This window comes from Aspergillus caelatus, assembly GCF_009193585.1.
Source record: "Aspergillus caelatus strain CBS 763.97 unplaced genomic scaffold BDV27scaffold_324, whole genome shotgun sequence".
Taxonomy (NCBI): Eukaryota; Fungi; Ascomycota; class Eurotiomycetes; order Eurotiales; family Aspergillaceae; genus Aspergillus; species Aspergillus caelatus.
Window position 1 is genome coordinate 970 of NW_022475587.1, and position 17003 is coordinate 17972.

The window sequence follows — 17003 nt, forward strand, 5'->3', positions numbered from 1 at the left end:
TGTGTACAATGGGTTTCTTTCCATTGGTTTTCGGGATAATGCTAGAGGTCTGGGGCATGGATGGCAGGTGTTGAGAAGTCGCGCTTTCCTCCGGGGGAGGTTGGCTACAGCAGTATGAAATTGATAAGTTTGTCAGGGTTATAAATAGGGATATCCAGTACAGTGTCAATAGAGAATAAGAATTATCTCAGTATCATCACTCAGTATGGTGTATACATCTACTCTCCTCTCCTTACTTGCCCTGTCCACGGGGACGTGGGCAAGTTACAATGCGAACTTGAACTATCGCAGCCCTTCGACCCGCCACACAGGCATGGGAATAAACATCGACTCCGTCCATCGTCGCAGTCTCGCAAAACGTGATGAAGCCCCCTTCAATCCCTCTCAGTTAAACTTCACCCATGGTGTAGCATCAGGTGACCCCTACGCGGACAGTGTGATCCTCTGGACTCGTGTCGCTCCCTCCCTGGAGGCTGACAGAAGCAATGTGACTGTGTCGGGGACCGTGGGGTTGTACAACCATGATACCGAACCGTATATCAAGGCCTCGGCGCACCCTATCTGTGTCGACTATCGGGTGTATGAGGATAAAGAGGGCCGAAGAGTGGTCGATAAAGGGAGGGCTTATACTACCAGTGACATTGACTATACTCTAAAGGTATGGCGACATATATCCTGTTTCTGAATTATCGTATTGACTGTCCGATAGGTAGAAGCTAGTGGACTCAAGCCGTTCACGACGTACTGGTACCAATTCCAAGTTTGCAACTCGAATGTCACCAGTCCGCTTGGAAGGACCAAGACTGCCCCGGGCGCCGATGATGCTACCGAGGAAATTAACCTGGCTGTTTATTCTTGCAGTAACTACCGTATGTGCGCACTTCTCTAATGTATTCTCGAGGCTAACATAACTAGCGAATGGATATTTCAACGCATATGGAAATGCCGTCCGGAAGGACAGCGTCGACTATGTACTCCATCTTGGAGATTATATTTATGAAACTAAGAAGGGTGTAGTCGGACGGGATGAGCGAGCTGTCCGTCCGGAGCGAGAGATCTTCTCTCTCTACGATTATCGGACTCGGCTTGGGCATGTATGATCCTCTCTCCCTCAACCCATTATGAACCCTACTAAAGATTCGTAGTATCGCACTGATCTCGACCTTGCCGCGTCCCATCAGAACTTCGCTTGGATTCCTGTCTGGGATGACCACGGTATGACCATATATTTAGCCTACTAGCACACCTCGCTGATGATATAGAAATCGCCGACAACGGATACAGAGACGGCTTTAGCCATCTCAACAACACAGAAGAATCCTTCCGCAATGACAGCCCTCAAATCAGCGTCGACCAGCGCAAGATGAACGCCGTCCGGGCGTATTTCGAATGGATGCCTCTTCGGTTTGTCGCCCTGATAACTTCAGTCCTGTGACAATCATTCTAATATTGCTCCAGTCAAGTCGACATGGACGATGGCCTCCGCATTTGGCGCTCTTTCAAAATGGGAAACCTTTTTGATCTGATCATGTTGGATACTCGTAATTACGATCGCAGCATTACTGACCTTTGTACGTCTGTTCCTCTAAGCGAAGAAGGATTAAGCTAACCTGTCAGATTGGAATACGGACTATATCGAAGAGATCCACAACGACGCCGGTCGGACCTTGATGGGAGGTCGTCAGGAGTCGTGGTTCGAGAAGCAGTTGACGGCGTCTAACGAGCGCGGAGCGAAGTGGCGTATTATCGGGAGTCAGCTTCGCTTTGCTCGTCTGGGACGGGAGACTAATGGAGAGGTTACGTATAACATGGACTCTTGGGAGGTGAGTATTCCCTGTCTGCTTAGGTATTCAGGTTGCTAATAGAGTAGGGCTACCGCGCGAACCAAAACCGTACGCTGAAGCACCTGTACGATAACAACATCGGCAATAACATTATGATCGCGGGTGATACACATGTCAACTGGGTGAGTCTTTCGATAACGGTATATGTGCAGCCACTAACTAGAGCAGGTAAGCGATATTGCCTGGGTCGGCGAGAAGCCTTATGACGGTAACACTGGCGTTGGTGCCATCGGAGTCGAATTTGCTGGCACAGCGGTGAGCAGCTCCGGGTTTGGGGGTACTATCAACAGCGCCGAACAGACTGCTGCTTCTTACGCGCGCAATGAGGATCTACAATGGAATGAAGGCTACTACCGCGGGTACTTTGAGCTGCGGATGAGACAGAACGAGATGGAGGCGAGATACTTTGGTATGCTAGATTATACCCTTTGTGATTGTGCGTACTAACTGACCTTATAGGATGTCCTACTGTGGCTACCCGGAATAGTTGGGAAATCCCTCTGGCCAACTTTACGGTCAAACATGATGATAACCATCTGGCTCGACCTATTGCTGGTGGACAGGTGGAAGCGGGTTTTACCCATCAGGGCGAGGTGAAGCACAGCAACCTTACACTTAACACGGAGACGGGCGAGTGGCAGGTTATTGGGTTTGACCAGATGTTTGTTAAATATCAGTAATTGGCTGCATGTATAGATTGTAGACTGTTTAAAAGTACACCAGTCGAGGCGACTATTCATCGAAATATATATGATTTACCTTGGCTATTCCTGGATTCTATATGCAACATCATTACTTAAGTAGAATGGATCGTTTTTATTAATTCAAATGATCTGGCACCCTGCACGTGCTCAGAAAGTGTAAGAAGGACCACGAGATACCCCTCAGCCCTAAGGCGCATCATACGCTGACCAGCCAGACAAGATCATAAAAGGGCCTCTTTCATCGTATCCCAAACCCGAAACAGCTCATGTATATATACATCTGAACAATATAGATTAAAGTACATAGATCAAACAGTTGCTCTCAGAAAAAAAAAGCGGACCTAACCCAACACAATCCTCCAATAACTACTCTCATAAACAACCCCCCAATACCTACACATCAACAGCCATACCAACTCTCTTATTAACCATGGATATATAACTAACCTATAATACCAAAAACAAAAGCAGAATACCCACAAATTCACATGGATTGCCAACCGCCACACCCGAAAGACACATGGTCCCCACATATCTAACCCAATGTCGCCATTGCCCCCGTTTCTCATCTTTTCCAAAACAGTCCCATTGGGCATAGATTGACACTGCAAGACCCACTGCCGATTCGTCCGGTTATCAATCAGCGCCTGGTTACTTTTTAGGCTGCTTTTCATTCTATTAATTTCTTTTCTCTTTTGGATTTAAAGTCAGTCTGGTCTTTCTCTTTTTGATTGTTCTTACCTTTCACTCTACTCAACTCAACTCTGCTCGACTCTCTCCACTCAACGTATATTCATTCCTTTTTGTCTATTGAAAGATACAGATACAGATACTATAATCGAATCATTCATTCTACTTCTTTTCCTTCCTATCACGGTTCATAATATAATATCCTCTCTAATTAAAAAGAGAATCCCCAATACCAACAGGTCCGTCACATCCCTTATCCCTAACACCAACGCCTCAACTCGACTTACCTAATTAACACCACCCCCAGTCACCAAATCATATAAGAAGAAAGCAAAAATGGTCCTCATAACCCGCGGCATCTCCCTCACCAACTTCCTCGTCGCATCCTCCGCGCTCGCCTTCCAGGTCTTCGTCCTATATCCCTGGCACAAGCAACTGGATGAGAGCTTCGAGGACCTGAAGAAGGAGCATCTGAAGGTCCTACAGGTTTTGGATCGGGTTGAACATGGCAAGGCTGGGGGCAATCTGGGTATTCGGGAGCAGATTGAGATGAAGAAGCAGGGTCTTTAGAATATACTTTCCATCTTGGAATGGGGATATTAGTTTGAACTTTTGGGGGGGTGGTGGAGGAGGAGGTTGGGTTTTGAGTAGCGGAGAGCTGGTGTATAGACTGTATAGTCTTACTGTCTAAGTTCTTATAGAGGATAGATTTATGAATGTCATTATTCTTTTGTTTTTGCTCTGAATTTATCTCTGAATTTATAATGGACTGTTGGTGTGGTTGTTGCTCGGTTTATTATCTTCATTGAGCTTTTTTATTGAAAATTTTGTAGAAAACGTTCGACATTGGTTTCTATTCCAGGGGATTTTTGTCATTTCCCCATACTTTTTGTTCGATGTTGACGGTTTGTCGGCTCCGACTTGTGCCGAGTCGGGTCCGACACTGGGCCGAGATATCTCCTTTATCAGTTTATCAACTGCTGTTGATTGTCGAGGTTTGATGCTTTGGATAAGATCTGGGGAATGTTTACATACGATAATAACGTTTGTGGAGTACTCCAGTCGCCAAGGTGGAGCTCTAATATTTTTTAATTTGATATGTACATACATCCTTCACATCTATCAATCATTTATCTACGCGAATGGGATCGGTATCATCTGAGCAGTCGTAATTTCATCTAGATCATAGATTTCGCCGGACGATCGCTGCCAACATCAGAAGACGCTCCATCCAGTCATCGCAGTCATTCTTTACATGCACATTCACAGATACAAAGAAAAAAAGCACCAAATCACAATCCATTCAACAACAAGAATTTTAAAGGGGGAAATCAACCCACTATGCAAACAAGTACTTGGCCGCGTGCTCGACATGGTCATCCGCGAACGTCGCCATTGTGTAGTAGCTGTGGTCGTAGTCGGGCTGATAGCGGACCTTCAGACCCTCGACGCCGGCCTCCTTGGCCGCCTTCTCGAGGTTCTCGGGTAGAAGTTGGCCCTGCTTGTAGAAGTTGTCGCCGGTACCCTGTTTCGTTTCATTCAGTATAAGCCACACAACAGACCAAATAAACAAGACATACCACGTCAATGAGCACATCCAACGGCCCCTTCCACTTCTTCACGAGCTCCGATGCGTCGTGCTCCTTCCACTTCTCCTGCTGGTCCTCACCGAAGTAGCCGCCGAAGGCCTTCTGGCCCCACGGGCAGTTGACGGGGTTCGAAATGGGTGCGAAGGCGGAGACAGACTTGTACTTGCCGGGGTTGCGGAGGAACTATCCGTTATCAATACCTATGCACAACCTCGAGAGTAAGGAAAGCAGGGAACATACGAGAGTCAGGGCACCATGACCGCCCATGCTGTGACCGGTAATACTGACACGGCTCTCATCCAGCTGAGGGAACGCGGCAAAGACGGTCTTGGGCAGCTCCTCCGTCACGTAGGTGTACATGTTGTAACCACCCTTGTAGGGCTCCTTGGTGGCATCGACGTAGAATCCGGCACCGGTACCGAAGTCCCAGGAGTCATCCTCACCCTGGATGTTCAATCCTCCTGCATCCTTGTTAGCCGTTTTCTACTCTCTTCGACATAGCTCGGTTGTTTATCGCGACATACTCGGGCTGGTGTCAGGGTACAGCACGGCAATACCCTTCTTGCTGGCGCCGTGCTGGAAGAAGCCCTTCTCGGAGCAATTGTTGGCGGTGCAGGTCAGACCGGACAGGTAGATGAGAACGGGGACTTTCTGTGAGGGGTTCTGGATGGCCTGGGGTGGCAGGTAGAGGTTGAAGGACATTTCACAGCGGGTGGAGGTGGCGGCATGGCTGAGCTTGAGGAGCTTTCCGCCGAAGGAGGCGATGGTTGCTTGCGTTGTGACGGACATGATGTGATTTTGTTGGTGATATAGAGGATGCGAAACTCGTGAGGAAGTAAATGAAAAGAAGAAGCAGAAGAAGAAACAGAATTCTATGGGGCTGAGAGGGATGGGGAGTTAAATTGACGTTGGTGTGGGTGTGGATCAATGAGGAGGAGTGGATGAGGGGAAGAATTGATGAGGGGCAGAATCAATTGATTGATACACAACAGTAAAGTCCAGCAACACCCCCCACATCTACCAAGTTCTCTTCCCGCTTACTATAAAACTGATGGAAATTTCCCCTCATCACTGACAAGAACTTTTATTCTTGCACGCCAAAGGTCCCCACCTCGGGGATATTTTTGCTCTTTTAGGATACATATGAGAGCATGGTGGACCAAATAGAAACATAATTTATGGTATTAAGAAAAAGGTACCCTCACGCCATGAAAATGCCCTAATAACAATGCTCAATGCTTCCTGTACCATAGAAAATAATCATCACCACAGAAACAAAACGCTCACTCTACCCAGATGCTTATTCCAAAAAGACCGACGGAACGCCATAAATCACCGGCGCCGCTCCGTTCAAATACTTCAACACACATGCCGGTCGCGACTGCGACACGGCTTCGTCCAACGTCGCCCCGTCCGATCCGGCATCAAACAGTCCCCATTTCTCAAACGTAGACTGCGCAAATCGATCGATATCCTTATCCGTAACATCCCAAAGGGTCGCAACAAGCGCCGGGCTGCCAGCGTGAAGATAGTTCATGGGCGTCCCGTAAGGCTCGTACTCACCCGCCTCCGTCAAGGTACCACTGCTGCACCCCATCAGGAAAGCAACGGCACATTGCTCCAGTCGCTTGACGGTCCGACCCCGGATGTATTGTGCTCCACTGCCGTGTCCAAAGTACAGGAAGAGATTTGTCGTCTCCAGCCCGCGCTTGAACTCTTCTTCGCTCGGCTCGCGCTGCATAATACCAGTCCAGCCCTGCAACGCAGAGAGATCCTTCTCAAACGTGCTCTGTGTTGTGCGCAGATCGCCAGTAGGATTCAGAATGTACGTGCCACTATTGCGATCAATGCCCACGCCCCGGGTGATGTCAGAGTTACGCTTGTTCTGGAACTGCAGAACTCGGTCACGTAGACATTCCAGCGACGGCACACGGCACACAGGGAACCCCTGGAGACATGGGAGAGATTCCCACGGGAAGAGGTGTAGAGATTTATCAAGAACCAAGACGGTATGGTTCGGGCTGAGTTTGCCCCGGCGGCTGCTGGCGGCGTCATGGTAGGCACGAACCGTGTCGAGGGTTTCAACCACCATCATGTCAAAATCAATCTCATCGTAGGCATTGCGCTCGCCCTGGAACTGTAGAATATCCACCACAAAGTATAAAAGATCCATCAACGTCTCTTCCGGATCTTCTTGGTCATCCAGGTCCGCCACACCGATAAACAGTTCCAGCACGTTCGGGTGCAGCGTCAGGCGCGGACCCTCTGCCCGACCACCCTTCTGTCGAGAGGGAAGGTGTTTATCCAAGATGGATTGGAATGAAGACGCAAATCGAGCGAGAGAAGTAGTATCATGAGGCACGGGGGAGAAGATTCCTCGGAATCCCCCGAACCACACATTCTCAATGTTCTGAAGCAGAGTCTCCATCCGGCGGTCAAGAGTTTCACGGTTCTTCCACCAGTCCTTCTTCATCTGCCGATCAGTTTGAGCTTTGGCCGCGTGAGAACTTTCGTTGGCCAGCTTGATCAGTTCCTGCATCTCCTCCCGTCCGTCATCGAAAGTGAACTGCTCGTCCTCCTCCTCCTCAGAGTTACCTCTTTTCAGCGGAAGCCGCAAAAGGAATGGTGAACGACCTTGATGCAGTCGTGAGACAATAAACTCGCTACGGTCGGCGCTCAACGACAAAGAAAGAACGTTCCAGTTGTCGGGCAGGATATCAATGTATTCCTCCACAAATTTCGAGTTACACAGATCCTCGGGGTCCGCCGTCATCGGGGAGGGCGTAGGCCAAAGAAGCGGGTCGTTATATTCCGCCAGCTGCTTGTCAAGATCAATGGCAGTATGCTCGCGCGTAAAAGCACCGATACGGCCAAGTTCTACAGAGGTTAGCGGCATATCGCGTGAAGAAAAAGCTGGTAGACTTACCATTAACGTTAGCAGGAGGTTGCGACCAGGCGGATGTGCTCTCGGTGGTCGTAACATGAGACAGCATAGAGATACGACTCATCAAGCGTGAAGCGGAGTGGCTATCCAAGGTGGAGCCCACGGTAGTAGCAGTAGCAAACACATTGTTGAGACAATCGCCAGCCTTGGAAAGCATCACAGCGAAGTCTTCACTTGCTGTCTGCGCTCGAGACCGTGTCCCTCTAGCGGGTGCTCGAGGCTTCCGAGCCGTAGTTTTGGTGGCAGCCTTAGATGTGCTCGTAGTCGTACTTGGCGATTGCAGGGAAGGCAGCGAAATGGTTGATTCGGGAAGAACACAGTACACAGCATGGGAAGCAAAGTGGCGAATAGCCTCTGCGAGGAAATGCTCACTTTCCCCAAGATGAACCGAGATCTGACTGTCCCTAGAGACTGCATATTTCCGGGCGTTGTTAAGCAGACATGAGGCTTTCTCGAAATCCCGTAAGGAGCGGCAGCAAGCGGCCTGTTGTCGCAGGATGTCGCTTCTGATCTGCAGCAGGGATTTTGATTCAGTCACGGCGTCGGTGTCTTTTGAAGGGGTGGCATCTGCCTTGGTGGGTTTTCTACTTGAGGTAGTGGCACGGGTTCGGCGAGTGGTCGCGGCGGGCTGCTTCGTCCTTCTGCTGCTCGGTCGGATTCGGAGACTCTCCATTTTGTCTTCAAGGTCCGGGACACCCGAGGAAACAGAAGTCGCATTGGACACATCCAGGCTTCCAAAATCAGCCATGATCCGGTCCGCCTCCAGAAGGGCCTGGAGCTCATCACGGTAGTGGCCCTGTGCTCTATAAAGAGAGGCAAGGCCCATCTGCAGCGATGCGAGCTCAACGCTGCTCTCCAGCTGCTTAGACAATTTCTCCGCAGCGGTGAGGAGCTCTTGGCCTTCAGAGATATGCCCTCCGAGAATCCAATGTGACCCAAGCTGCGCTTGAGAATTGATCAAACGAACAGGCGCGTTCAGTGTCTTGTTGATCTTCAGCGCCTGCTCACCGTAGTAGATGGCATCCTGGAACAGGCCGTGGTGTGCAGATAGACTGGCAAGGTTCAAAAGAGAGGTGTGATGCGAGCCGATGTGCGGCCAAAAAGGGGCTCCTTGTGTATAGACAGAAGCCGTTGTAGAGTTCGCCTGCGATACATCAAGCTTGGCCATAGTTTCAACAACATTGTCAAGCTCGGAGCTATCCCCTACGGAAATAACAGGCACAGGCAAACTCTTTTCCTGTTTCCTCTGGGAGATTTTCTCAACCTTGGCCCAGATCCTGCAGTTCAACCGGACAGATAGCTTAGCGAAAAAGAGCGCGTCCTTGATGACTCCCTGGGCAAAGGAGAGCTGCGAACTCATAAAAGCTGCATCCGCGACCAACCTTTCCCAGGCAATCTTGGCCAAAACAGAGCAGCTGCTCAGATCCTGCTTCTTCTGATTTTTCTCATAGAGACATCTGGCTGCTGATAGGTTGGCCGCCGCCTTTTCAGTCTCGCCCGTTTCAAGGAGGTACGCTACCTGTGCCAATTTGTGTGATAAGGTAGCCAGGCAAGATACGTTAGGGCTGAGGTACTGCTCTACGCGAGCCAGAAGATCACCAGCCTTCTTGCAGTATCCAAGTCGACAATACTGCTGCGCTAGACGCGCGATTACGATGATGGCTTCGGAAAAGTCACCGCCTTCTTGAAGCTCCGTGACACGTAAGACCAGTTCAAGCGTTGAAAGCTGGAGCTTCCAAAGCCCATGGATCTCTGTGTAGTCAACTACGGCCTTCAGTTGAAGGAGGTAGTGTTCAACATCGCCGACGTATTGGATTAGGGTTACTCCATCGCTGCAGTTGCGCATCAAAGAGGTCCAGGAGGATATCATGAGGTTGAGAGTCTCAGGTTGTAGGTCCCCCTGCAAAAGGCCAACACCAAGGCGCACAGAATTGTGCAAATGAGTCGCTAAAGTCGCCAAAGGACCATCCTCAGCGTAGTCCCCAAGTTCGATAACCTCCAAACCTTCCTCAAGTAGATCTTGTAATACTGTCGACTCCAAACAGTTCGGGCGCTCCAGGGACGAACGCAGCCCGCCCAAGAGTACTCGTAAGCGACGAATGGGATAGAGTTCCGGATCGTAGAGCCCAAGCAGCTTGGACACAAGGCAGGTAAAGTGTGACCGAAAGGCTTCGTCGCTGGAAGCATGTGAATGTAGCTCTGTCAAGATGCCCATTTGCCATTCCATGATATGGCCTCTTACCAACAGCGATTGCGACTCGTCGTCAAAGAAACCGTTAGACTTTGACTTACCACGCAGCCTAAGCTGCAACTTCAGGTAAGCAGTAAGGACTCGGCCAAGCATGAACCCGCTGCTTTTGGGATCTTGGGAGGTTCGGTGAGGAAAGTTGGGACTAGATATCAAGCCGTTCAACACCCCTGTGTCGATATGCTCTTGGATGGCCTGGGAGAAAGCTTGTTCGGCTTCTGCGCCCCTGTTGCCTTCCATGTAGAGATATGCAAGCCGTTCGAACTTCAAAGCCGCAAACCCCGTGTTTCGTTGTTCTGGTGAGCAGCTGGACAAAAGATTCGCAGAGTGCTTCACCAGAGGTACTAGTTCACGATATCCCTTGCCACACTCTTTCTCCTTCAGATAACGTGACCAAAACAGATTTGACAACCGAACGAATGCTGCACCAATCTGCTCGAGTACTGATGAGTCGGCTTGTTCATCTGCGATGTCAATAGCCGTCAAAAGACGCTGACAATCTGTCAAGGCGGAAAGCACATCTTCCCAGGCAGGCCTTTGTGACATGATTGAGAATTTACCGACAGCTAGCGCTGAATCAACCGCCGAGAGGACAATAGTTCTGCATGCGCGAACCCGCGTAGTAAACAAGCCATCCTCTTTTGACTCGTCATCGGACGAGGATGGCCGGCCAATATATCGACGCAAAAACCGCAGGAAAGCAGGAAGAAATTCATAAATTTGGGAAATGTCGACTCCATTCTTCTCGCCTGCCTTCGTAACCAAGTCTCCATAGGCACTCATGGTAAGCTTTTTGAGTTTTGCTGCTTCAACCAACAACTCGTCGAGGTCACTGAGACTCCCTTTCAAGGGCATGCTCAGTGAGGAGGTCGCATCAGATACGACATTCGTAACCTTGTCGAGTGATGGTTTGGAAGATTTCCTAGCTTGAAGGTGCAAAGATGCAATTTTGCAACGAACGGTGGCAAGCGAGAGGCATTGCCCACTTGAGAGTGGGTTGACAGCTTCGGTAAAAAGCTTCAGAGCTTCGTCAAAGCATCCGGCCTCTTGAGCAAGCTGGCCCAGTATAGTGGCAATTTTGGCGACCAAGACATTATCTCTCAAACTGGCCGTGGTGCGCTTCTGCGTATTAGCAACGGCGGTTTGGAGTCGAACGATTGTTTTGTAGATAGACGCAAACTCAGCTTTCTCGACAGTTTTGCTATGATGAGAGTAGTTGCCAACGTAACGCGTCAATGGATCCCACATTTCTTTCCCTTCATCGCAGGTGTGACGAGACAGTTTCCAGCTCATGCATCTGATTTCCAAGCACAATAGTTGAAGAGACAACGAGGTAAACGGCTTTAGACGATCGCGAGTTGTGCTGCTATTGGACGGCTGGTGAGCTCCAGCCAGAGATAGTACAGTATTGGAAAGCAGTTGGAGTTGAAGTGCTGCTTTGTCTTTCGTGAGTGCCCCCGATTCCGTGGCCGCCACGATGACATTAGCCGGACTGCTCAACTCGGACAACTGCAGTGAAGACGCGACTTTCTGGACAGTTGCAGGTTTCTTTTCGGATGCTATCAGTCGTAGCGCATTAGACTGAAAAGGAACCAGTACGCTCAGCACCGGGCCGGCATGGTCGAAATTGGTAAACGTAAGCAAATCCGACATCCGTTCTTTGGTGGCTTCCTCCTCCTGAACCTCAATCTTCCTCCTACTCGTAGTCTTTTGTCGTACTGTAGCCTGGTTATCCAAGTATTGTTGTAATCTTCTCTTAAGGCCTCTCAATTCTTTAGAAGCCATGTCATTCAGCCCCAATGACAGATACCTCCCCGCCAAGACACATGCACCTTGCTCCAGCTGCATGTTTGGGAATCCTTCCTGCTGATCAAGTTGTTCACCCTTCAAGCTCCTTAAAGAAGATAAGGCCATGCTTGCGCATTCCGCCACAGCAATTAACCCAGTATCCAGGCCATCCTCCTGTGATGTCTTCAGCTTTCTGGGGGATTTCGCGCCACGACTCGGCGATGGGGAGCTACACGCGGTCCGAGACCGAGCGTCGTCGCGTTTAGGACATAGTTTCGAGGCATCCGAGAGGGTCTTTAGGGTGGTGTTGAAGACATCCGTGGCGAGGATGAGCTTCTCTTGAGATGACAGACGCGCAGCGTCCATTTCCACGACTGTGTTGATGGCCGCTTCTTGTGCGGAGACTTTCGTCCCTCTGGATGACTTGGGTCGAGTGGAAGTCGCTGTAGTTTTTGTCGTCCTTGTTCCCCTCTTCACCGTGGCTTTATCAGACTCCGGTGACGTTTTCGATAGCCCGCGGAAAAGGGTCTGGAGAGAGATGACGGTGGCATTCGAACATGTTGACGTGGAGCGAACGGCCTGCTTCACCGATTCCACGGAGGAATCGGAGAGAAGAGTTGTGACCGCCATTGGTACAGTTGTATCGTTGCTGTGAGGATTAAAGGTTAGTAGTTCAGGCCATCCGGAATGTTCAATAACGTGGTAGCTTGTGTGGCTTGTCTCTGGTGACATCTGTGATGGTTATCGCTTGCCGTAAGCCAAGCCAAAGGCCGTTGTCGTAGCAACATCAGAGCCACTACACCCAGAGTGGTATAGCGGTGCCAAGGCTCCGAGACTCCGATGTCAAGGACTCTTTTCAATATCTCATGGATTTGAATCGTGAAAAGGACGTCGCAAACCCTCGCAACACACCCAAAATTCTAGCAAACATGTCTTTCACAAGGCTTTCCACCCGGTTTCTCTCGAGCACACGAGCTACTCCCCGGCTCATTGGGAATAATCCCATCCGAACACCGCACCAAATTCGTCTCGAATCCACCAGAGTACCACGATTAGCCCAAGCCTCAGTCTGGAGCTCCATGATCCCTAAATTCATCCGAAACCGTGGTACCAAGGAGACAACGGCTGACACTGCGAAATCGAAAGAATGGAACCCTGCTAGTTTCTATATCATCATATTCATCTTGATCGGGTCACAAGCGATCCGGATGATCGCGCTGAAGAACGACTACCGCGCATACACACGGACAACCGATGCTAAGATCACGCTTCTGCGAGAAGTGATTGAGCGGGTTAAGAATGGTGAGAAGGTAGATGTGGAGCGATTACTGGGGACTGGCGATCAAGGAAAGGAGAGGGAGTGGGAAGAGAGTTGGTTTTCCGTGCTCTTTTGCATTGAGGATCAGTTACTGACTTCTGCTGGGTAGTTTTGCGGGAGATCGAGGAGGAGGATTCGCTATGGCATCAGAAGTCAAAGGATCAGGAGCCAGATCAACAAGTTCAGTCGCAAGAACGCCAGGTGGAGAACTCGCGGAAGAAGGACCCAGTTATGCCCGCTGAAGGTACCGGAAATGAGGAGCCACCTGCAAATAGCCCCTCGAGACGAAAGATCAATTTCTTTTAAGAACATTTTCTATGGAATCAGCATGCTCTCGGGTCCGGATCTCAGCTGCATACCTTCGCGTTTCGACCAATGCAGTGGTGCTCTGACCTAAAAGTAACCCTCGTGAGCTATCCTGTTGATGCGGCCAAGGCTCGTTACTGTGATTGGTCATTGTGATACTCAATTCTGCATCTTTTGATACGCGGTAGGCTACATTGATTTTAGCGGTCTTATACAACTGCGCTAACGAAGGGTATATTTAAGGGGTCACCTGGCGTTGAGAAAATGTGTTCCACATTTACACTTACTATGTATATATAAGGGTCTATACCAGCTCTTATGAGATTTTATGATACCCATGTCATTTTGACCTACAATACTTTTGCTCTGGTGTATATTACTTTTGTTGGATGTCCAATCCTATAATATATATTTCACACGGTTCAAACCAAAACAAGGTACATATCACACAGTTCGTACCTGTACATTCGTATATAGGATAAATTCACACGGTCTAGGACATCTCATGCAAACTGGGAATAGTGCAAATCTCTATCCCTTCCCCGGTCTATTCCTTTTTGATACAATGTGCAAATGCAAGGTGGTTCTGTACGGGCATAAGAGAAAAAGAAACGGTCTTCCAATCAGAACCCCGGGTACTAAGCCAAAAGGAAACAGTTCAGACAAACAAAAGGGAGCAGAAGGTATTTCCAATCGAAGACAAACGAAGGCAAAAACGAATCCAAAACGTCGCTAGTGAATACAAAGTCATGCTTAGTTAGTGCTGGGTGTCTGCATAAACTTGGGCCATTTGTCGGCCTGAGGAATCTTGACACGGCCAATGTTCTCATCGAGATCCAGGATCAGCTTCAGAGCGTTTCTGGACCGGAGATATGGCAGAGGAGCCTTGGCACCCTGGAGGCCGACGCCGGGCTCAATTTGACCACTAGGCGTGACCTCCTCGTGCCCGGGCATGGGCAGCCACTTCTGCAGAAGTTCATATGATGCGAGGGTGAAACCGAACTGAGGAGAGGAACGAATGATACGGGCAGGACCACCCTTGAAGAAGGCCTTGAAGCCCTCCTCCTTCAAGATAGTCTGGGCACAATGACGCAAACCAGTGTATCCGACTTCACCCTTACGAGCCTCGACCTGGAGACGGGTCTTGATGACATCGCACGGGGTGGTCAGATAAGCGGCGGGCATACCAGCGATCGCACCAGCAGTCAACAACTGCACGACACCGAGCTTGTGCGTGGGAGATTCGCCAAAGAAGTCGCTCTTCAGGTGAGCGTAGGTTGGGAAATAAATCGCAGAGAATGGAACTATCGAGTCACATCGATTAGATTATAGGTCCCAAACGGGCAAGAGGTCCTTCTTACCATCACGGAGCAAACAGGCACTGGCTCCCTTGTACAGACCGACCAGACCCAAGTTCTTCACGATCCACAGGGCCGAACGACGAGGGGCACCCTCGACGTTTTTCGCAATTTCTCCCTGAACCTGCAGGCGAATCTTGACAATTTCCAGAGGGTTGGTGAAAATCTAGAGAGGGTCAGCGCGGAGTCCAGAGAGATGGCGTAACGGTGGGGAGCGGTGCAACTTACCACTTGACAACCTCCGGCCGTACCACCGGCAAGGATCTCGTAAGGATACCAGATCTTGCCGTTCTCCTTATTCGTAAAATGGCCACGGACCAAGTCGTTGACCGTCAGCTTGATGGCCTTTTCGGGCGCAACACCAATCAGCTGAGGCACGACTCCGGAATACAGACCGGTGAAACCTTCGTTACGGATGACCTTGCGCGCACAATCGAGTGAGTTGTTGTACAGTCTTTCGCCGACACGCGTAGACCGCTGGTTCTGCATACGAGTCTTGACCAAGTCAATGGGGTATACCATGAAGGCACCAAAAGCTCCTGCCAAACTGCCCAGCGCGAAGTGGTGGACCGACTCCAACACGTTGTACAAGAGCGACTTGGTCTTGTCCGCGGCCTTATGGGCGGTTGAGACGGCGGCTTGACCTGCAATGGCAAGGGGCATCCGCCATGATGCATCGATGACCTTGGCGAAATCCTTTTGAGCGAGTCGGCCGGAGGGGGCATCCAAGCCGGCGAAGTGGAACAGGATGTCCGCTTCCATGGGGGTGAACAGGGAGAAGCGAGTGATGCGGGCCGCCTCGTTCAAGAAGTCGGCGCGGGTGATCTTACCGTCATCACTCTTCTGGGTAGCCTCCCGCACAATGACATCAATCATGTCCATCTCGCGCATGATGTTCTGGAAGGCACGGACAGTGGCATAGGAGATCTTGGTGCCGGTGGAGATGTTGCACAGACTGGGAAGGTGTTCTAGCACGTAGTCCGACAGCTTGTGTTTCGAGGTTTCCAGGATAATGCGCTGGAAGTCTTCGGGCTCTATGTAGCCATCGCCGTCTTTGTCGAAGATGTGGAAAGCTTGGCGGATGCGCTCCCCTTGCAAGCCTCGGAGCATTTGCGCGAATTGAGGGTAGGTCATGTCATGGCGACTCTTTGTGCGTCCGGTGTACAGGGAGGCCCATTCCGAGTTCCAATCGAATGGAATGCTATCCTTGTCCTTGTTCACGTTGTACAGATTCTTGAAGGTATCCCACTTGACGGTGCCTGTGCCATCGGTATCGAACAAACGGAAGGCGATCTCATATTCGGCATCGGGCTTCGAGAGGAGGTTCTCGAAGGTTGCCCAATCGCTGAGGCTGAGCTTGCCAGTCTGCTTGCGATCGGCAACCTTGAAGAGGATTCCGTAATGTTCACGCTTGATTTTGTGCTAGAAAGGGCGAATTGTCACGTTAGCTGGAGGTCATGCGAGCTCCGCGGCGGCGATGACACATCATCGTTGTCGCAACATGAATACAGCACAAGACTCACATAATCCTCATGCTTGGGGGCAATAGCATTGATGAAATCGTCTTCCGTCATGTACAAGTCTTCGGTGCCCTCATCCTTGCGTGCGTGACGAAGGAAATTCGTCTTGGCCTGGTGTGATGGTTGTGACTGATCCGTACTGGAGCCAACCAAGGACTCTTTTACCGCGTCCTTGACAGTCATTGTGATATAAATATATATACGAACGCAACAAACGAAAGGAAGCAAGCAATTGATGCAAGTCACTGAAGAAACCTAGCTTCAGGACAGATGAACACTAACTAGGAAGGCCAACCCAAGGGATCCAAACAGGAAAAGAATGGGATTATGAAGGGGTTGGGTTGGGATAAGGGAAAGTGTGTGGAGAACGGAAATTAGTTAAGAAAAAAAAAATGGGGGGAAGCGTAAGTGATAGTGCCAAAAGAAGATCAGTTGTTCTGGGGATTGAACAATGACTGTGTTGGTTTTTGTCTTTAATTTTTATTTTTATTTTTTCTTTTCAGCTTTTCTATGAGGGAAAAAAATTGAAAAAAAGTTTGCCTTTATTATTTTACTCTTTTTTTTTTTTATCTTCAACCTTTTTTTTTTATTTGCCTCTTGAAGATCAGATACGCCGGGTAATAACCTCAGGCTGCCAATCACTGCATAGTTCGCAGCTGACAGGCCACCCTGCGAGACAGCCATAATAACACTA

General features: G+C 49.8%; 6 protein-coding genes across 6 annotated transcripts; 3 read left to right on the top strand and 3 right to left on the bottom strand.

The window, feature by feature from the left end:
- Positions 1-205: 205 nt before the first annotated feature.
- BDV27DRAFT_150333 (alkaline phosphatase D family protein) lies at positions 206-2524 on the top strand (the record flags this gene model as incomplete). The annotated part of the gene is made up of 10 exons (XM_032071213.1): positions 206-658; positions 710-869; positions 916-1094; positions 1146-1215; positions 1263-1404; positions 1459-1571; positions 1606-1823; positions 1871-1966; positions 2013-2253; positions 2304-2524. 10 exons carry the CDS (start codon positions 206-208, stop codon positions 2522-2524), a joined length of 1893 nt encoding a protein of 630 aa, XP_031921623.1.
- Positions 2525-3125: 601 nt separating this feature from the next.
- BDV27DRAFT_137535 (uncharacterized protein) lies at positions 3126-3984 on the top strand. Its single transcript, XM_032069009.1, has 2 exons — positions 3126-3477; positions 3546-3984. The coding sequence occupies exon 2, from the start codon at positions 3575-3577 to the stop codon at positions 3806-3808; it is 234 nt and encodes a 77-aa protein (XP_031921624.1). The 5' UTR covers positions 3126-3477; positions 3546-3574; the 3' UTR covers positions 3809-3984.
- A 408-nt stretch (positions 3985-4392) lies between these two features.
- Positions 4393-5774, bottom strand: BDV27DRAFT_137536 (S-formylglutathione hydrolase). The gene is made up of 4 exons (XM_032069010.1): positions 5352-5774; positions 5068-5288; positions 4819-5010; positions 4393-4763 (listed from the first exon to the last, which is right to left on the bottom strand). The coding sequence occupies exons 1-4, from the start codon at positions 5614-5616 to the stop codon at positions 4578-4580; spliced, it is 864 nt and encodes a 287-aa protein (XP_031921625.1). The 5' UTR covers positions 5617-5774; the 3' UTR covers positions 4393-4577.
- Positions 5775-6127: 353 nt separating this feature from the next.
- BDV27DRAFT_169330 (C50 family peptidase) lies at positions 6128-12437 on the bottom strand (the record flags this gene model as incomplete). Its single annotated transcript, XM_032075003.1, has 2 exons — positions 6128-7704; positions 7754-12437. 2 exons carry the CDS (start codon positions 12435-12437, stop codon positions 6128-6130), a joined length of 6261 nt encoding a protein of 2086 aa, XP_031921626.1.
- Positions 12438-12699: 262 nt separating this feature from the next.
- BDV27DRAFT_137541 (DUF5321 domain-containing protein) lies at positions 12700-13809 on the top strand. Its single transcript, XM_032069011.1, has 3 exons — positions 12700-13178; positions 13235-13615; positions 13675-13809. Exons 1-2 carry the CDS (start codon positions 12737-12739, stop codon positions 13429-13431), a joined length of 639 nt encoding a protein of 212 aa, XP_031921627.1. The 5' UTR covers positions 12700-12736; the 3' UTR covers positions 13432-13615; positions 13675-13809.
- A 366-nt stretch (positions 13810-14175) lies between these two features.
- On the bottom strand, positions 14176-16791 carry BDV27DRAFT_67658 (citrin). Its single transcript, XM_032077280.1, has 4 exons — positions 16313-16791; positions 15018-16211; positions 14793-14955; positions 14176-14735 (listed from the first exon to the last, which is right to left on the bottom strand). The coding sequence occupies exons 1-4, from the start codon at positions 16490-16492 to the stop codon at positions 14185-14187; spliced, it is 2088 nt and encodes a 695-aa protein (XP_031921628.1). The 5' UTR covers positions 16493-16791; the 3' UTR covers positions 14176-14184.
- Between the last annotated feature and the right edge of the window lie 212 nt (positions 16792-17003).